Consider the following 20,891-nt stretch of genomic DNA (forward strand, 5'->3'; position numbering starts at 1 on the left):
TCAGTTTTTAGTTTACCGGTTTCAAATCGCTAGTCCAGAGGTATACTCCCAGCCTACCATGCTCTCTCAACTCCTCGGTTGCCTCCTGGGCTAAACTCCATCATGAACTAAATGCGTGCAATTCACACATTCACAGTAAGAGAAAACACCACTATGATAAGTTGGGCACCACATATAAGCAAGCCTTCTGCAGTACCTGCCAGTCACAAACTCAGGCGTCTAGCCAATTCTCCGTCCCACTCTATTTCACTACCTCCTGGGACAATTAAAAAGAGGTTGCTCGGCAGAGTTGTAAGCGGAATATGAAACCATCAGAATGTGGCTCCGCTCTCTACCGCGGCCAAGTAGTTGGCTGTGATCTTGTTAAAGTGCAGATTCTAATTCCGTACCTAGGGCATAAGACCTCGGATTCGGCCTTTCTAAAGTAGTTGTGCCTCCGAAAGTGTCTAGACCGAGCCTCTCCCCTGCCGCGACCCTGATCCCACCCTCCGCCCCGCCCCAAGATGAAGGTGCGCACGCATCCACCACAGAGGCGGCCCTGGCGCCGGTGGCTAGAGCGGCAGGCGACTAGGACTGGAGAGGGGGCGGGGCTGGCACACAGGGGGCGGGACAAGAGGCCCGGTGGGCGGGGCCAGGAACAGAGGCGGGTCCGCGCCGCGGGCCTTGTAGCCATTTTAGGAGGAAACCCGGGTCGCCGGCTCGGGGCGCGGCTTCAATTTCAACAACTTTATTGGTCTCTCTGTACGCCGAACAGCCGGCGTGCGTGTGGCCCCGGGATCCCGGAGCGCATCGCCAGAGGTGAGCGGCGCGAGGGTGTGCGGGGCCGGTGCTGCAAGGCGGAGGAGGCTCCCGGAGCGGGTTCCCCAGCTGAGGCGTCCCCGAAGTGGGCAAGGGCGGGGACCCCGGGCGCGGCCTCCTGCGGCGGGGATTCCCTTCCCGGGCGCAGGGGCGGGGCCGGGACGCCCCTGACGCGGCCGCGGGGTGTTCCCCGCCCGGTGTCGTTCCCCGCGGCAGGTTGCCCCCGACTCGAGCCGCAGCCATGGGAAACACCACCAGCGAGCGGGTGTCCGGGGAGCGCCACGGTGCCAAAGCTGCGCGAGCCGAGGGCGGCGGCCATGGCCCGGGCAAGGAGCACAAGATCATGGTGGGGAGCACCGACGACCCCAGCGTCTTCAGCCTGCCCGACTCCAAGGTGAGGTAACCGGCTGTCGGCTGCTTCGCTCTTCTTGGTTCTCACTCCCAGGGGTTACCGGTGTTTTAATTAGAGGGCTTTCCCGCGGACAGAGATGTGGAGTGCTAATGCCTCCTAGGTACTAGCTCCAATTAGGATGGAAGCGCGGAGTTTTCCTGCTATTCTGACCGATCTGTGGGCCAGGCTTTTAGGACGGGTACCAGAGACACGTCCCCTGCTCGCCCCATCCTTGGGTCTACCTGAAGCTGCCTTCTTGTAGAGCTTGCAGGATGTATAGGTTGTGAGCGAAACTTAAGACGGTGCGTTGTGTGAGCTGCTGATTCAGGCTCCGTTTCTCACGTTGGCCTCAAGATAGCTAAATGAATTTCTTTTCCCTGAAAATATCTTTGTGTAGATAGCGTTCTCAATCTCTCAGGTGCACTGCACCCCCTCGTTTGATCCTAGCCCCCCTTTGCATGTCTCTCAGCAGCCATCGCTTGGCTGTTTGAATACATTCGCCTAGTCTTGGGGATCAATACAGGGCATCCTTTGATTAACGGCTCAGTTTTTTTATAAACGTGACGACTGTAGCTGTGCTTTTTGCACACCTGGCTGCGCTTTGCGGGAGAGCAAGTTACTTACTTCCCTTCACTCCCCTGTAGCACTTCAAGATGTTGCCTGAGGCTCAAAGCCATCCGCAACTGCCCGAACACTTTCAGCCAAAGGCCCGCTTTCTCGTTCACCCAAAAGAAGAGGCAGATGGAGCTGACAGCAGTGTGATTGCTACCCTAACGTTCCTAATCTCTTTTCGAAATGTCAGCGTTAAATACATTTAATTTCTCCAAGTGGGCTGTCTAGAGTGAAAAAGAAAGCCCGGAGGGTTGGAGAGGATTGGAATGTATTTGACGTTTATCATTTTATCCATTTCCACTGACCTGAGGCTTAGGCTAGTGAATACAGTTTTATTTACCGCTTTGACAGCACGTGAAATTTGGATTTTACGGCTGATTTTCTTGGATCCTGACTGAGAACACCATTAGGAAGTGAGAGGTATTGAGATGGGCATTTCTTGGGTTTCTCTCTTTGTTCCCTCTTTCCTCTCCAACCTTAGGACTTCTTCCTCATCGTTTGGGCTCTGTGCTCAGCCTGGATTTTCTTCTCCAAAGCCTATCCAGGGTGACAGGCTGTGTATTTTTGCTCATTCCTACATTGATGACTCAGGCTTTGGGTACATTCAAACTGTGACTGCAGCGATTGGTGCCCTGACTAAGAGCCAGGTTGCTCTGTGTGAGTTTGGGCCTGTTTTGGAACGTTCTTTCCCTAACACCTTGCCGTTCGTGCAATGAGAAAAGTAGTTCCAGCAATTCCCTGTCTCAGCCAGATGGAAAAACTTTAGAGTTCATGTGCCCTCCCCACCAATCTCCCTTCATCATCTGCAGGCCGCATTTTGAATTGCCGGGTTGCTGCTGTTCCTGGTGGTTTTGCTGGTGGCTCAACTCAGTAAACAGTCTTTCTGCTAGTCAGCTGCAGTCGCTCTTAGCACAGAAATGTCATGTCATAAGTGGAAGGGCTGTGCTCCAAAGCCAGGCGTATTAATAGTGTAGCGCTTTCAAATCCTAAACTGAAAATCCTCAGTCCTAAAAGTAATTGATAGAAACAGTAGGGGGAAGGGGAGGACATCTTTGCTGCAAAGGTCAGACTTTCTAGTAGACTCAGGGGTTCTCCGTCCTGTTTGTACATTAGGATCCCCAAGATTCGTTTAAAAACCTTGTGGGAAATCTGACACATTCATAAAATAGACTGTGGATATGTCACCCAGTTTAAGTGGCGGTGAAAGGTGAAGGAGTGTTTTTCTGTTCTCCAAGCCATCCTTCACCAGTTATCCTGAAACAGATGTCAACAAATAACATTTTTAACATTCTAGGGTACTGCATTTCTAACATTTTTGGGTGTACCTCAAAAGACGACCTTAAAGCTGATACGATAGTGGCTTAGGCCTGTAATTGCAGCTGTTCAGAGGCTGAGGCAGGAGGATCACTGCCAGTCTAGACTAGAGTGAGAATTTGACCTCCTAGGAAACAAAACAAACATGTTTTTGTTTACTGTAACATAATTAATTACACTATAAATTACCCGAAAGCTTTAAAAATATGTTCTTGGATCCTGTTTGCAAATCAGATCTGAGGGTTGTTCTTAGGCGAATGTAAACACTCCCAATGATGTCACCCCTCCCCCCATGTGGTGCTCTGTGACAGTGGAGTCCAAAGCTTTGTCTTAATCCAGTCTCCTGAATAATGTAAAAGCCTCTTCATTTCTTTCTCCATTTACTCTGCTGTGTACTTGTACAGTAGTTTTAAGGACTACTGGGAGACAGAATGGAAGGTAAACATTTTTATTTTGGAAAAAGCAAGGGAAAGCCCAAATGAATAAGCTAGTCCTTTCTTACGCTAACCTTCATTGCTTTGTTTGTAAGTTTGACTTGGTGCCATACAGCCCTGTTCCAGTCAGTGAAGCTAACTGAAAGTCTGTAAAAGACCACATAATAAATAACTTAGACTCTGGGTCATACATAGAGTCCGTGGTCATAACTATCCAGGTCTACCACCACCACCGAACCAGAACGTTGTACACAAACAAGTGGGTGGCTGTTTCCAAACAAAAGCTTTGTAAAAAGCCATCTGCTCACTGGCTGCAGTTCCCCACACTTGTCCTGAAGGATGGAAATGGAAAGAAACTAAAGAATTCATTTTTCTCAGAATCCTATAAACCCCATTTAGTAATGGGTCTGCTTTTGCTCAAGGAAGATAATTTTGGTCCTGTGCCCCCTAGCTCCAGAATGTTAGCCATCCTCCTGGGGTAATTATATGAACCTGGCTGCAATTATTAGCAGGGAAGGTTTCATAACCATTTCTGCTGTACCGAATCAGGGGTCTGACTTTGGAATCGTTGTCAATCCATGATTGATGATGGTGCTGGAGATGAAACCTCCAGCTTCCGCGCTCCTACACAGAACTACATTTTCACCCTTAAGTATCTACATTTTTATTTATTTATTTTTATGTGCACATTTGTCTGTGTGAGGATGTCAGATCCCCTGGAACTGGGATTGTAGACGGTTGTGAGCTGCCATGTAGGTGCTGGGGATTGAACCTGGGTCCTCTGGAAAAGCAGCCAGTGCTCTTAACTACTGAGCCATCTGTCCAGCACCCCCTTAAATATTTAATGTTCCATTGTATAACCTAGTAGCTTAAACAGCATTGTTAATTACTTACGAATTTTAGTATCTATAACTTTATCACAGTTGACAGTCAAGACCAGTTTGCCTCTGAAAAACATATACCTGGCTTAATTGTTCTTTAAAGAATCGTACTTGGCTTTCTTACATTTTTTTTTCTCTTAAGAGGCTCTCAGAAGCATAGTCTATTGCCTGCACACCAGTTAGACTGGAGGAAAGGTTTGAAGGTTGTCTGTCTGTTTGAAGGGTGACCCAGAGGCTCTGCAAGGAGAATGATGAACACATTCCAGGCAGTGGGCTGTGATTCAGGCAATGCTGGAACATAAACTATTTGACCATGCTGGACCCTGTATTAGTTCTTTTCTGTAGTTTGTTCAAACTGTGATTTAATGCTGAATTTAGGGTAGTTATCTTTAGTTGAAGCCTAGAACCTTTAATACCCTTGGGAAACTTACCTCTTAAAAACCCTTGGGTCATAATTTATTCTAGGGATGACCTACTCCTTCTTACAGCTCCCTGGGGACAAAGAGTTTGTACCCTGGCAGCAGGACTTGGATGATTCTGTGAAGCCCACCCAGCAGGCCCGGCCCACTGTTATCCGCTGGTCTGAAGGAGGCAAGGAGGTCTTCATCTCTGGGTCTTTCAACAACTGGAGCACTAAGATTCCACTGATTAAGAGGTGAGGGCACATGTCTCCATTGAGTACAGAATGCAGGAACAGACACCTGATTGTCTTTCTTAGGGGACGGACTAGGACTCGGAGGCGGGGAGGAGGTTTCTAACAGCATTGTGGGTGCATTCTTCAGGATTGTGTTTCTCAAGCCATTTCTTGTCTGGAATTAGCTAATTCCTATTGCTTTGATTTCTGTATTAAAGCAAAATACATTGTGACATTCAAGTGTAATGCCAGTTCATTGCTGGCAAAGCAAGTGAGTGATTTATGTGGTTGTCAGAGTGACCTTTTGTGCAATAGGTCATTTTCCAGAAAAGCTCACCAAAATATGGAAAGAGTACCCTGAAATATTTCCCAACCCAAATCTATCTTTTACCTTATTCATACTTGTGAGGACTCTGTTCTTCATGTGTAATGTGTGTGTATATACATGTACATGCAGTCATGTGTGCCCATGTATGTACATGTGGAAGCCACAGCAAGACCTAAATATCTTCCTCTGTGGTTGTCAGCCTTGTTATCTTGAGACAGGCTCACTGAGCTAGAATTTCTCCATTTCAGCTAGCTTTACTGACCGGCAGTTTTCTCCAGGTCTGCTTGTCTCTGCTCCCCAATGCTGGAGATTGAGGCATGTGTAGCCATGCCCAGCTTTTGATGTGGATACTAAGGATTCAAACTTAGGTCCTCAAACTCAAAAGTAACACTCTTCCTGGCTGAGCCCATCTCCCCAGCCCCAATAAATCTATTCTGCTGGAACAAAGCAATTTACTAAGATAAAGCACCCTTCCTTTTCTCCCCCACAGGGATTGGTTAAGAATGACGTTATTGGGAGAGGTTGACAAGGACATGTCTTGCGTGATACAGAAAAGGAGGGTGCATTTATACTTTGCATGGGGGCGGGGTGGGCACAAGGGCTGTGGTAGCTTAGGAATGTAGGTCATTGGGATGGTGCCATCATTGCCCCTGTCTCCATTCTGTCTTCTTTAAGGAACTTGAACTGTTTGACCTTCTGTTTGCTTCCCTAGTCATAATGACTTTGTTGCCATCCTGGATCTTCCAGAGGGAGAACACCAGTACAAATTCTTTGTGGATGGACAGTGGGTTCATGATCCATCAGAGGTAAGGCCTTGATTTGCAGGGGAGCCTCAGTGGCCTCATTGTGACTTATCGCCCTCTGGTTCAGTAGACAGCTCCCTACTAGAGACTTTTTATAATAGAGGGGAGGTTGGGTGAAGAAGATGGATTTGAGAATGGAATCCAATCATTTTGTTATTGTTTACTGTTTTAGCCCGTGGTTACCAGTCAGCTTGGCACAATTAATAATTTGATCCATGTCAAGAAATCTGATTTTGAAGTATTCGATGCTTTAAAGTTAGACTCCATGGAGAGCTCTGAGACATCATGCCGAGGTAATTCTGGACTATTGCTTTCTCTTTGTGTCTTTCTTACAGGGCACATTCCTTCCCCAGAGTGGTCTCTTGTTTCATCCATATTTTCACTGCTTCTCAGGAATATCATAATCACACCCCACGCACCCCACGCACCCCACTCCAACGCAAATCCCATGGCATGTCTGCCTTTCTTACTCTGATACACTGGTTTCCATTCTACCTTTATATAGCCCTCCAGTACCCTGTGGTTTCAGAGCTGTCTCCAGTAAGATCTCGTAATTTCCATTAGCATCTAGTGATATTATCTGTAAAGACTGGAAACGTCTGGTATGTCTTTCTAACCTGAGTCAGCTAGTTTGAGAGCTCACCTGACAATTACGGTTTTATAGAGCCTTCAAGTATAATTATCGTTGAGGGAGAGAGAGAGAGAAAGAAAACAAACCAATGGTTGTTCTCCATGGAATTGAGTATGCAGGGTGGAAGTCGTGTATATTTTTGCTTTGTGTGATACCCTTTCCCAAGTTCTTTGTCTGTGCTTGTTCTCTCTAGCAGCAGAGGCACGTTTTACAAACCACTTTATATCTACTATCTCATAACTGTATGGAGTGTGCCTCCTGGAGAACTGTACCCTTCTCCACTGAGCATGCAGAGCCTGCCTCTGCTGCTTGTCATGCCATCGTGCAGCCAACTGCCGGTAGTAAAATCCAGGGCTCAGACCCTCAGTGACCTCAGTTATAATGTACACAGCAGGATCTTGTGGACGAGGTCCAAGTAGCCCATAGCATAGTAACTATCAACTGAGAAAAATTTCAGTATATAAACTCAGAAAGTTATGGTGAGCATTCTTATTGGCTGAAGGGGTGGTGAGCTTAAAAATTCTGAAGCCACTTGAACTGTGATTATATTATGATCTGCAAAGTAACCACAGAGTATTTGACGGTCAATCATAATTATGTAGTGAGAAGACTTACACACTTTTGGGTTCACCCCGTTTCCTCATCCAGTATGTAAGGCATAGAGTCCATTTATTAGGAATATGCAGATAATGGGTGTGGCCATGTGCGTGTGTGACTTTCCAGTGTCCAGCTCAGATGTTTTAGGAAATGACAGCACGTGGAAATTGCCCTGTGTTATTTCCCAGTGGCGTTCTGTGGGTAATGTGACCACAACAACTGGCAGTGCTTTGAGAAGTTCCCTGGTCTGCGTATTTGAGGTTTTGTTTAATACGGCATTGTTGCTACTTCTTTCTGTTTGCCTCATATGTTGAAGCAAATCTGAGTTATTAAAATAGACTTACTAGCCGGGCAGTGGTGGCGCACGCCTTTAATCCCAGCACTTGGGAGGCAGAGGCAGGCGGATCTCTGAGTTCGAGGCCAGCCTGGTCTACAAGAGCTAGTTCCGGGACAGGCACCAAAGCTACAGAGAAACCCTGCCTCGAAAAACCAAAAAATAAAAAAATAAAAAAATAAAATAAAATAGACTTACTTATTAAAGTCTTTTCTGTAGAGCTGTGAAACTTAAAAATTTAAAACTAAGAAAACATAGTTCATTAAATTTTTGTAGGTTTAGCGTAAATACTTTTCATTTTTAAAGTAGAATTCTGATACCATAAAACACATTGAATTGTACAGTTTATCCATTTTTTTAGTATATTGAGTCTTAAAACCACTGTCACCTCCAAAGAAAGACTGTTCCCATCTCTTTCTCTTCTCTGCCCTATGTCAGTCACAAAGCTGCCATATGGAATTGCCTGTTCTGGACAGTTCATATAAACGTAACCTTATACCATATGGCTTCTTTCACTTAGCGGGCTTCCGGGGCTTTGGTGCCTGTTGAAACATGTATCAGTACTTTGCTTCTGTTTATAGAATAGAAGTCTATGGTATGACAATTCCTTTTTGATTATCCATCCATTGTTGACAGACATTTGGAATTTGTTCCTCTTGGGAGCTCTTTTAATATTGCTTATAGCACTCATGGTCAGGTTTTTGGGTGGGCTTATGTTTTATCTTAGGTGGTAACACTCAGTACTGGGTCACAAAGTTTGTTTAACTGTTTGAGGATGACCATACTGTTTTTCAAAGTGGCACTTCTATTATTCATTTCTGCTAGTGATGGAAATACTGTAGTTTGAAGCTTCGGGTTTCTCCACACTTTTGCCAGTGCTTGCCATTTCAGCGGCAGCCATCCCGCCCAGTGTGAAGTGCTGTTTTAGTGTGGCTTACATCTGCACTTCCTTGACTACAGGAGTGTTTTGTTCTGTCTGCTGTAATCATTGTAGACTTAGAGTGTCTAACATTGTCTGTTGCTTTGGTAGAAACAAGATGAAATCTAATCTTTTCACGTTGAGTTCACAGAACACCTTCAGAGCCACTATCACTTTGATTTCCTCAAAAACATTATGAATTAGGAAGATTTTTATCTTATGGATGAGGAAACCGACATAGTAAAGGCATCTTCCACGGTCATGTGGCTGACAAATAGAGCTGGTTTCCTGGAGCCTAGGTCCTGACCTCACCGCTTCCTCACATCATGGTGCATGTTGGGAAGCTTCCGGGTCCATGATCAGGACGACTCAGACATTGCCTCTGCTTCCTTACAGTCACTGGCCCAGTAGGTCACAAGTCCTTATGCTCCAGGACTTGTGCTACATTTCAGATTAATGTGTGCATTGATAGCTTTCCCCATGCATTGTTACTAACCCTTCAACTTTCCTTCACGTTTGTATAAATATTTTCCAGACCTGTCCAGTTCACCCCCAGGGCCTTATGGTCAAGAAATGTATGTGTTCCGATCTGAGGAGAGATTCAAATCCCCACCCATCCTGCCCCCTCACCTACTCCAAGTTATTCTTAACAAGGACACTAATATTTCAGTGAGTATCCTGAGCAGGTTGCTAGAGTATCTGGGTATCTCTAGGACATTGAGGCCAACTTCAGTAACCTTGGGGCTGGGATTATGACACAGATGTGACAAGGCAGTCAGCTGTGTGCACATCGAGAGCACTGTGGAATCCTTTTTCCACAGTCACAGGACTAAACTGTGACTTCTGTAGGTACCAATAGCAGAATTTATAGTTGTTTCTGTTTCTAGTAAAGTCAGAACCAAACTATGCTGGAACCAAGTCTGCTATGACTTCTATTCCAACACAAGATAAGGATACTTTCGTTAGGGGATGCGCAAAAATTTACAACGTTTTATGTAAATAATTTTTATCTCTGTTTTACTTTGCTGATAGTTGGTTCCCAGGAAAATTATTTCTGCCCTTTCATCCAAACCATCTATATTTATTAGCAAGGTTTTTGTTTTGATTCGATAAAGGAAAATTAACGGATGTTGGGCTTAGCATTTCACCCTTAGACTAGGGATTTTTCCAGATTTTATGACCTGGGGATGCATGATTCATAGGAGACAGTGCACCTATTTAGACTCCTTACCAGTCCAGAGGAACAGTACATCATTTGTCTTGTCTGCATTTAATCACATTTGCGGGGCTGGGGGGGTTGTTTTTTTCTCCTAGTGTGACCCGGCCTTACTTCCTGAGCCCAACCATGTTATGCTAAACCATCTCTATGCGCTGTCCATTAAGGTGAGTGGTGGCCCTGGTGTTGCACAGCCTCCTGACTGGAAGGGTAAGAGTCACGCATGTTCTCCAGTGGAACTGACAGTCAAATAGAATAGCTGTCTTTTTCTTCCCTCGCAGGCTACTGGATTTTAAACCCCAGTCTCTGCCTGTGTTCAGGCTAACTAAACTGTCAGTGATGGAGACCTTTGTGCTTCCCAGTGTCTGTGAGTGGCTGGACCCTTTGTACCATCCGTTTACTTAAGCTTGAGATCATACTAGTTGAATTCTACGTGCTGAATTTTAACTTCCTACAAAAAATGCTTGAATGAGACAGTAAAACTTCTTGAAATGTGGAATCGAGCTATGTTGAGATGTCCTCTTGTGTCCCCAAGCATTTCCATCTCTTGTGTAGGTAGGGAGGCAGTGTGACCAGATGTTCTGTGTCTTTCCCACCCTGCCCTAGAGTTCTTAGTTCCTCTGCTGCCTTAATGTCTGACCGTTAGCATAAAGGTATGTAGTTCTGTGGCTGGCTAAGCTGATCCTCGTGGGAACTACTTGGAGAAGTGTGAACGTCAGATTGAGAAGTCTCCTCCCAGATATTCTAAGTAAGTGTACCTAGGGTGTCCCAGCAGTTTCTCTGGAAGCTGCTTAGATTTCTTAGATGTGCTGTGAGAACAGGGAGGTCACTGATAGAGCTGACTTTAATAGATTATGTAGGTGTATATAAAATTTATTATACTGAATTTCATTTTCCTAGTAACCTGGAGAAGTAAGTATTATTTTTAACTCCTGTTTCATAGATAAAGAAACTAAGACTCAGAGAAGGTCAGATTGCCAGTAAGTATAAGAGGACTGAGTTCCAGTCCTGCTAACCTCACCCCCTGCTCTTTCCTCCTGTCACCACGCAGGTCTTCTCACGGGTGCTTCTCTTTCACCTGCCCCCCACATCTGCAGCTCTTGTGGAGCGGAGTTTACTGCCGGTGTCTTAGCACAGTCTAGACGGAGTGTCATGCTGGGACACGGTCTTTGTGGGTAGTCCAGGGTGAAGACTGCTATCTTCTCTGTGTTGGACTTTTGGGGTTCTTTGAGATCTGGTTGAATTTTGTCTCCTGTGACTGCTCTGTGACTGTCAGTTGGTGTCCCTTGTCACCTCTTCTATGGTGCACCCATGCTCTCTTATACATCTTGGGTTTGGTGCCTTTGCTCCCTTGTTCTGATTATGACACAGGTCAGTGCTGACTGTTTGGCTTGACTTGGGTTCTCGGCTTGTTCGGCCATGTGGAATTGACCCATCAGATTGGCTGTCTAAGGAAACTTCCTGAACTTGAAGGATAGACAAGAACCCCCACGGTTCTCTCCAGGTCAGAAAGCACATTGGGAGTTCGTCCTTGGTGTCAAGTGGCAGTTGGACCTGCTTCAGGGCTTAGGGATGAGTTCTGAGAAGGATCATTTCCCTTCCTTACTACATTTAACATTTCGTTCTGGAAATGGTTGACAGCGCCCTTTTCCCTTCCTAGACTCAGGTCTAATATTGTAATTTGAAATGAGAAGGGGAGTAAAGTTGTAAATGAGTGTTTCCTCGTGACCTTTTATGTCTCAGATCTTTCGTCTGATCGTCTCTCGTGATCCTCAGAACCACTTTACTGGTAGCTCTTGCCCTTTGAAGAAGTCTTAAAAGGGGCAGAGGGACATAGAGACCACCATATAGACTACTCAAGGCTACCAGCCAATACCACAACAGGAGTCTGGACTGGAACCGACTTGGATTTGACAGCAAAAGCAGCCCCTTTCTCTTATTTCAGACTGTCTCTTGAAACGTGAATGTGTTGGTTGGTGTTGTCGACACTCTGAGGTGCGAGTCTGAGCATACCTGTGGGGAGTTATGTTGAACACAATAATTGGGTATATGAAGACCCTTCTTAATTGTAGCAGGCCATTCCCTGGGCAAGGTAAATACGCTGAACACAAACCTGCGATGTGATCGGCTTCCTGATGCCGTGGCCTCCCTGGTATAAGGACTATAATCCAGAACCGTGAGCCAAAATAACCCTTCCCTCTATCCAGTTGCTTTTATTGGAGACAGTGAGTGTGAAAGATTGACAGCTGGGGCGATCTGCAGCCACCCAGATTAACCGGTTAGCTGTGTGTGCTTTTTCTCCCCTGCAGGACAGCGTGATGGTTCTTAGTGCAACCCATCGCTACAAGAAGAAGTATGTCACCACCTTGCTGTATAAGCCCATTTGAAGAGGACATCTCTCCTTGCCTCCAAGGATTCTGGAGCAACATCTCCCTTGCCTTTGAACTGACCCGGTCTCCTCTGAGGCTGGAAGGCTGATTTGTGTTGAGGCTGATACGTGTGTTTCAGAGCCTCTAAGTAGAGGGCTCTGCTTTTGCATTTGATTGCAGATGAGAGCTTTATGAGTTCATGGAGTTTATTTTAAGAAAAACAAAACCACATATATGCATATGAGAAGAAGGTTACTGGGAGCCTCCTAGCCCAGCTGTTTAGGTTCTCTCTGCCTGTGGGTAGTTGCCAGGGCCTGAGTGGGAAGCTGTGGCCACAGGAATGAGTGTACCAGAAGCTTCTTTTCCTAAAGTGAAAGAATAGCAAACTCTTAGGATCCTTGTCAGGCAGAGGTTCTGCCGCTGTACCCTGGTGTCAAAGGGTCAGCTGTGTGCCAGGCTGCAGCCCTCCTTACAGCTGCCTCATTGCAGGTGGCTTTCCTTGCATGGATTGATTCTGTATTCCCACAGTATGTGACGCAATCTACTGTGTTTTTATATGACACTAGATGCCCCACAAGAACGCTCCTCATTTTATGTACTCTGTGTAGTAGTTTCCCTCAGATCTCATACACGACCCTTTGGAAAGTTGTATGGGATTAGACTCACCTCAGAGACTGGAGGTGCCAAGGCCTCCTTTTTAGCCCAGCATGGGCCCAACCCAGTTTCTTAGAGCTTACTTTAACGTCTAAAGAAAAGCCGTGGTTCAGAATCAAGACAGATGCAGATCTTCAGTGTGGTCCTATGTATTGGGTGCATGGCACGTGCTCACAGGGCTTCTCCCGGGCCTGGCCCTGTTTCCAGCTGCTCTTTATCACAGCAGATGGTTTGTAATATAGAATTGGGGAGCCTTCCGTATCTTTTATCCCTGAAAGAGTTTTATGTGCCTACGTTTTTCTTTAATAATATAAAGAAGCATATCCATCAGTGTTAATGTCTATTAAAGAAGCTCAGGCTTTTGACAAATGGTTCTTAAGATTTTCTTCTCCAGTCTAGGGAATTCTACAGTCCTGGGTCACTATGACCAGACATGTGTACCTCATTACCCAAGCACTACTTTCGACCTGAGTTCGTTCCTGCAGGCTCATCAGACGCACATACTAGATGTCCCTACCTTTAAAGCTGTGTAAAGTGAGGAACTACCCCTGGTATTCATAACCATGCACAATGTTGTTCTTTGCACCAAGTTTTAACGATATTTTTTCTTTTGCCTCTTTCAAATGTGTTTGACAATGGAGTGGGTCATCGTTTATCATGGACTGAAAAGTACTCAACCCACTCAGGTTTCAAAGAAAATATTTTCTTCCAGTATCTTGACACTTCCGTTTTGCAGATAAATGCAAGTCAAGCATTAAACGTTGTTTATGGTTGAGAGACTTGATGTTTGCTGAGATGAGCCAGCCGCACTGAGGGACCTGCAGGTCAGTTTAGCTACCTCCTGACTTTCCTACCCATTGGCACAGATGTCCTCTTTGGATTCTGAGACCTCCTTGATCACAAGTGTGAAGCTGGAAATGGGATGTTTCACAGGGGGAATACAGATTGCTAAATGCCTTGGTAGGTAATTGGTGGGGGTGAGTACAGCTTCCTCCACCCTGAGCCACTTCCCCCTCCTCTCTTGTGGAGAACATGTACTATCCAGCCAACTTTCTGGATAGTGTGCCCTTTTGGAAACTAAGGTCTAATCCTATCGTAATCAGCTCGGAGGCTCTTCTGTTCCACTGGAAAGCTTTTTGTTTTGTTTCCCAGTGCCCATCTAGAACTGGGCCATGGAAGAGGATTCGATCTCAGTTGTTACACAGTGGCTTCTCTTGTATCTATCCTTGTTAACATACGAGCTGGGGTCCTCTATGTGTTCGTGGGTTAGATTTTACTCCACACGGGTGTAGCAGTGGAAGGGTTGGGAAGCTGTCTCCAGTCGCAGGCTGAGACTGTCTTATCAGGTGTGGCTGTGGTGACAGGGTTTTGGTGCTGGTGACCTTCACGTCCTTCTGCTTCTCATCTGGAAACTATAGCCCCTGCTTCTCAAGTCTGCTGGTCCCCTTCCTGGGGAGCTCTGTCATTGTCACCAGGGCACAGTTGTAAAGGGGACAGAGGAGGTCATTGCTTTTCTATTAGTTACCTTAAGGGACAGTTTTCTACAGTCAAAAGGTTAGTAGAATTTGGAAATAAGGCAAAAACATTTTAGTCTTCTTAAATTTCCTTTTTCTCTTCACCTATGGGAACTTTGCAGTCAGGGTTGGTAGAGTAAAGCAGCCCCGAAGAAGGGCCGCCTACCTCTTAGCCAGCCGTGATGTCGGATGAGAGTTATGAGGAAATGAAGTAGTGAACGAGCTGAGGAGTGGTGCCAGGAAGCTCAAGGGCCAGGTAACTTGGAACTGAAAATATCCTCTTTAAAGGGGAAAAAATTAAAGCTGGGCATAGCCTGGATCCTTGGATTTCATTGTACGGAAACCTTAGCAGCCTGTAAAAGTCTTCTCTCAGCCTCGTGCTGCGTCTTTCCTCTGCATTCTATTTGATGTCGTTGGTCAGTAAGACAAGTTCACCAGGGTCTCAAGTCAAATGCTACCTAAAACACAAGTTGTGGCTTTGCCTGAGTGAAGAACTTTCATACAATAGCTGTTAATCCGCTTCCTGTCAACCTAGACTTGAGTGGGGTTTATCCACTGTAGGCAACACTCCCGCAGGGCACATCCGGCTTCGAGAGCACTGCCTCTCAAGTGTGAAGTACAAAGGAGAAGCCAGGTCCCTGAGAGGAACCTCACCCACTCCTATTGGCTTTGGTTTCTTGTCAATCTAATGGATCTTCCATAAATCTTCTGAAAGGTGTCAGTATTCCGTGCATGCTGCTGAAGGGAAGAGAAGGGAAAATGGGGGAATAGGGCTTTAAATGTTTGACCTCTAAACAATATGCAACATGTCCCTATGCGTGTGAGTGAGTGTGTGATAGCCATTCTTCTAGAGATACTTTTGTCCTCACGTTCTTGTGATTTGGGGCTTAAGAAAGCAGATAAGTATTTTGTTCCTGTATTACGACTCATGCTCAAAGCTGAGTTCTCGCCATCTTCTGTCGGACTGCAGACTCCAGTTACTCTGAAGAGGAGACTTGGCGGGAGTGAGGATCTCCAGAACTCTCTGGTCTAGGCATTTGTCTATCCTTTAGTGACCGTCACAGCTGGAGACTAAGGACTGATTTCTGCAGTGAACTTAGGAAGTGTTTGGGATAAAAAGTCCAATCTTTTTTTTTCAACTAAAGGGAAGAAGAAAAAGTCTCAAGTCAGCTACTTGTAGGATGTGCTCCCTCTTGGAGTCTAAGCTGCACTTTGTCTCCGCTTGTGTTTCTCACTAGTGTTTTGAAGTAAGCAAGCTTCATTGAAAGTAAAACACTGAGTAGTTCCAACAGAATTGTGTGTGGCACAGTACTTTTTCATTAAGATTGGTGTGAAATACTAAATATTAGGTATTTGTGGGTGTCAGATTATACAGTCAGGGGACACCTACAGGAAGAGTTGTATCAGGTGTTGGTCATCTTTTGTTCCCCTCGGTAGAGCACCTTCCGCAGCTTATCATTCTAGGCCAGCCTGATAGCAGTGTTAATTCGTCCTAAGTTCTGTACCGGGTGGCCCGTCTGAGACTGAATTAGGCAGGTGTTGGTGGTTTCCACTCTAGCACTTTGTTGTGCAGCGGGGGTGATGATGCGAAGACGGTTCCATGCGCATGGGTCTCTTCACCGGTGCTGTTTGTGGCCTTTAATGCTGACTGCAAAGCTGCTTCAGTTAGTTCTCAAGTGGACAGTGACCTGCCTGAAAACTGTATAATAGGACGTGGAAATGTGGGTTTGTTTTGTCCATAAAACTGTCTAATAAAAGCATTATACAGCAATTGTATTGGAGTCATTTGCTGATTCTGCTGTCAGAAGCTGGTAAAGCTGAGGTGTGAATTGAACCTGAAGGTGTGAATTGAACCTGAAGGTGTGAATTGTCGTGGCTGGAGAAGCATCACTGAAGGACAGGCAGTCTACTGCTTGTCCTTTTTCTGTCCCAGGCTGTGCCAGTTAACTACAGGAGTGCAACTCTTGATTGTTCCCAGCATTTTCTACAAATTGACTGCATGTGTAGCTCTTGTCCTGTGCTGGATTAGCTGAGCTCTTAGGCCAATGATTGTCATCCCTGACTCTTCATTGTTATCCCCAACAGGGAATCTAAGCATATTGATGACTGTCTGCTGCCTCCGGCTCAGTCAAGTGGAAATTGTAGGTGTGGGGTCCACACGTAAGAACTTTTAAAATTCCCAGGGGATTCTGATAAACACAGGGCTGGGGACCACTCTCCTGAGCCCTCTCTACTTGTCTACTAAATTACATACCTCGCTGTGAGAATAGACTATATGCCACCCCACGATGAAAGTGCCACTATGGCCGGGCGGTGGTGGCGCACGCCTTTAATCCCAGCACTTGGGAGGCAGAGGCAGGTGGATCTCCGTGAGTTCGAGACCAGCCTGGTCTACAAAGGGAGTTCCAGGACAGGCTCAAAAGCCACAGAGAAACCCTGTCTCAAAAAAACAAAAAACAAACAAACAAAAAAAAAAAAAACAAAAAAAACAAAAGAAAGTGCCACTATGGTACCTTGGTGGTTGTCTTACCAGGCCAGTCAGATATTTCCTTCTATTGCTCTCCACCTTTATTGCTCAGGATCTCTCAGAGAAGCAGGAACTCACCCACCCACTGATAGACTAGCTAGCTGGCCAACAAGCCCCAGCGATTCTCCTGCCTTTCCTTCCCGGTGCTAGAAACACTGGGAGGGAGTGCATTGCCATGCCAAATTTATGCCTGGGTGCTAGGGATCCAACCTTCAGACTTCAGGCTAGTGCAGCGGACACTTCTCCAGGCCTCAGTCATTTGTAAAAGTAATATTTTTATTCTACGGAATTTCGTACATGAGTATGACATATTTTGGTCATTTTCACCCCCAATGCTCCCAGATCCATCCCCAACGCTTCACCCTCCCCCAACTTGTCTCTTTTTCTTTTTAATCCCATGGAGTCTTATTTGTGCTGCCTATATACTCATGGGTGTTGGACCATTCACAGGCGTGTGGTAACCCCATCCCGTGGGCCACACCCTTAAAACTGCTCTCCAGAAGCTGCCAACTGCCAATAGCTTCTCAGATGGGGTGGGGACTCAAGGCCTTTTCTTTCCAGTCTGGAATGTCACCTACCTTGATCTTGTGCGGGGAAAACTCCAGCTGCTGTGGGTTCATGGGTCCTGTCAGGTCCAGAAGGTGATCTTGGTCTGGTTCTTCCTGACTGCTGGCTCTTAGAGTCTTTCTGCCTCCTTCCTCAGGAGTCCTGATTCTTGGGGGAGCTGCCATTCTTAAATGTGGAAAATGAGGTTCAATTATTATGAAATCATTAACTGAAACCCCGTTTCTCAAGTACAAGAAGATAGTGGCTTTGAGAAGTAGGCAGAAGAAAATGGGGAGGGATTCCTATGGAAACTCTTTAGCCACCTGGCTAACCCATCTTCCGCTGCTCCAACTGACCATGTGAAGTTGGAGCTTTGTTTCCGGTGTCTTCTCAGGATTCTGTCACATTCTCAGAGTTCTCTCCTTGGAGAAACTCATTCCCAGATCAAATTCTTCCATAATCGAAACAGCTGAGCCATCTTCCTTCTTTTTTCTTATTTTCTTTCTTCTTTTAAAATGCGACACATGAATCTATTTTATTCTCTTAGGTTATTCGTATAAGCAAAGAATACTTTGAGAAAAATTAAATTCCATCCTCTGCACTCACTTTCCCCAAAGGCAACAACCACGGTTGATCATATAAAAACTGCAGCTGGGCTTCATTTGTGTTTCCCGTGTGTGTGTGTGTGTGTGTGTGTGTGTGTGTGTGTGTTAGAAATAACTTAGGCATAGAAAGGTTTACTTGGTCTTGTGAACTCAGAGGTCCCTGCCCATGATTGGCTGGCACCATTGCTTTCAACCTGAGCAGAGGCAGAATCTTCACAGCTTTAGCACGTGGCCTAGCGGAGATGCTCACTCCATGGCAGTCACAAGGTAGAGAGAGAGGTGAGGGGAGAAAGGAAGCGACATGAATGGGCAAGGCAGGATTCATTTCCTCAAAATCCCCTGAAGAAATTAGTCCCCCAGGGATCCCTTGTCCCTAGGGCCCACCCCTCAAAAGTACAGGAGCCTTATAGGGGATGAGAGGGGTATTTCCCATCCAGACTTCATCCGTCCAAACTTCCCATCCAAACCTTAGCACCGATCGAAACTGCCCACTGTATCTCAGTCTAAGGAAAAACCACGCCCTCACTCTCTAACACAGACTCTTTCCTCTATTGAAGAATTACTAGTGCCCAGGTGTTAGCTGTGCCCAGGGCCAAGATGGAAGAACTCTGTGTTGGTGGGCCTTTGCAGATCTGCTGTCTAGCAGCAGTTTCCCGGGTCTACGACAGTCTTTGATGCATCTCCGGGTGACCTCCAGCCCTATATTTAGGGAACGATCCACATTCTGGATCCGAAGATGTAGGTGCTTTCTCAACTACCCCTGGCTGCCAGGAAATGCAGGAAATGCATATCTCCCTCCTATATTCATCTCAGTCATAGTTTGCTAAACTTCTCATTTTAAGGTATCACCCAGAATTCTTCCCCATCTTCATGACATCGCAAGCCCTACTGGCCCGGCTCTGTGAACTATGCTAGGTAACCACTAGGGGCGCTGAGAGGAACTGCCACTAGTTTCTCCAACCCTGCAGGGAAGGTTCACTGTGCTCGGGCAATTTCTCAGGAATTCAGGGAAGCGTCACAGAATCTCCAGCTCTGGATTTGGACTGTGCTCACTTTCACCTAAGGTCAGAGCTGTCCAGGCCCCGAGGGCTGGTCCGGTTCTTGGCAAGACTCCGCTCCCGGGAAACAAGGATGCTCCTCGGCCGGGTGAACACTCCCTCGCCTTCCTTTCTTTTTGCGGCTGCAACTTCCCAATGATCTGGGCTGAGCGTGGGGGATGGAGGTAGAGAACAGAGAGGAAAAAGGACACGGAGTAAGGAAGCGGGAAAAAAGGTGGGAGGCTGGAGGAGAAACCAGGGGAATCTGGACAATAAGAAGAAAATTGCAAAGCAAAATAAGGAAACCCTTTTCCGGCGGGGCGGGAGGAAGGGGGCGGTGGCAAAGGATTGCATGTTAGAACAAGACACCAGCGATCCACTTCCCGGATCCTAAAGTGTTAAACCCACTTTCTCATTCTCCAAGAGACACCTGTCCCGCTACACTCCACACACCAAGAGCTGGACAGAATGAACGTGAGTGCGGCGATTCTTTAGGTTGCAAATTGAGGGTGCTCCGACCCTATCTGACTACAGGAAGAGTGCTTGAGGAAAAAATTGTGGAGTATGATGGAGGCTGAGAATGGGTTTGGTCACCTATAGTGAGTCAGAGTAGCGCTGACTGTGTGGTTCCATGGTGTAATGGTGAGCACTCTGGACTCTGAATCCAGCGATCCGAGTTCAAATCTCGGTGGGACCTTCCTCTTTAGTCCATTGTAGGATCCATTTTCTTAGCACAGGAAGGAAAGGAGATCAGGTACTTCCCTCCTGCTCTAGGCCATTTGCACTCAGTTTTGAGACACTAGTCCACCGCATAGCTTGGGTATCCCATCCTTGGCCACCTGACTCTCCTGGGACTCGCCGTCGCGCTTGGGTATCCCATCCTTGGCCACCTGACTCTCCTGGGACTCGCCGTCGCGTGGGGTCGCGTGGGAGACCAGGTTCCTCCCTGTCCTCAGGTCAGTTGAGCCCGGAAAGACTTCCGCATCGGCAAGGCTGCACACCGCGTGCTGGCTGCCCGCATCCTCCCTCCCCCCAGCTACCTCCTGTTTCTACACCCGATGGGTGAAAGGAATTTAAGCGCTAGCCCTTCTTATCTTGGTCTTGGATTTGAGCAATTTTAGCGCTTTTCAGTTCGTCGAAACCAGCAGGGGCGCAGTTGTCTTCCGCTGCGTTTGGTTGGGGAATCTCTTTAAATGTTAAATTTATACAAAAAGAGCTGTGCCTGGGTTTCAGAAACCCAGGTGGCTTCTCCAAGGGCTGCGAATCACTGGAGCAGAATTCCTTCTGCCAGAACTCTGCGCCAGAAAAACTCCATTGGAAAAGATCGTGGGAATGCTAGAAGACGTTTTAAACGGACCGTCCAACGGAGGAGCCTGAAGAAATTTAAATAATTGTTTTCCTCTAGTTGGAATTTTGAGTAGTTAGAAAGTGCTGCAAAGGGCTGGAGACATGGCTCAGAGGTTAAGAGCATTGTCTGTTCTTCCAAAGGTCCTGAGTTCAATTCCCAGCAACCACATGGTGGCTCACAGCCATCTGTAATGGGGTCTGGTGCCCTCCTCTGGTCTACAGGTATACACACAGACAGAATATTAGTGCAGCGAATTGGGTGCACATGGCCGCGGCCCTTTTTTTGGCACGACTGCTGTTTCTCCTTTTTTTTGGTCATCTTGGAGTCAAGTCCCAAAAGAGGTGGTTCAACTTTCTTATTCAGCCCAAGTATGCTTGCCTGGGGGTGGAACTGCCCACC

At 46.5% G+C, this 20,891-nt stretch overlaps 1 protein-coding gene and 1 non-coding gene across 2 annotated transcripts; both read left to right on the plus strand.

Annotated features, from left to right (window-relative positions):
- The first annotated feature begins 648 nt into the window (after positions 1-648).
- Prkab2 (protein kinase AMP-activated non-catalytic subunit beta 2) lies at positions 649-16,192 on the plus strand. Its single transcript, XM_057793525.1, has 8 exons — positions 649-798; positions 1,015-1,192; positions 4,919-5,085; positions 6,105-6,198; positions 6,368-6,488; positions 9,212-9,345; positions 9,991-10,059; positions 12,202-16,192. Exons 2-8 carry the CDS (start codon positions 1,040-1,042, stop codon positions 12,277-12,279), a joined length of 816 nt encoding a protein of 271 aa, XP_057649508.1. The 5' UTR covers positions 649-798; positions 1,015-1,039; the 3' UTR covers positions 12,280-16,192.
- A 3,577-nt stretch (positions 16,193-19,769) lies between these two features.
- Positions 19,770-19,841, plus strand: Trnaq-cug (transfer RNA glutamine (anticodon CUG)). The gene has a single exon. It is a non-coding gene; the product is annotated as a tRNA-Gln (tRNA).
- The last annotated feature ends 1,050 nt before the right edge of the window (positions 19,842-20,891 follow it).

This window comes from Chionomys nivalis, chromosome 18 (genome assembly GCF_950005125.1).
Source record: "Chionomys nivalis chromosome 18, mChiNiv1.1, whole genome shotgun sequence".
Taxonomy (NCBI): domain Eukaryota; kingdom Metazoa; phylum Chordata; class Mammalia; order Rodentia; family Cricetidae; genus Chionomys; species Chionomys nivalis.

What these genes read in the sequence shown, in the direction of transcription:
- Prkab2 (XM_057793525.1), top strand. Translation starts at nt 1,040, where the DNA reads ATGGGAAACACCACCAGCGAGCGGGTGTCCGGGGAGCGCCACGGTGCC. An exon ending in AAGATTCCACTGATTAAGAG is followed by an intron (nt 5,086 to 6,104) that starts GTGAGGGCACAT and finishes TTGCTTCCCTAG; the next exon opens with TCATAATGACTTTGTTGCCA. An exon ending in CTCTGAGACATCATGCCGAG is followed by an intron (nt 6,489 to 9,211) that starts GTAATTCTGGAC and finishes AATATTTTCCAG; the next exon opens with ACCTGTCCAGTTCACCCCCA.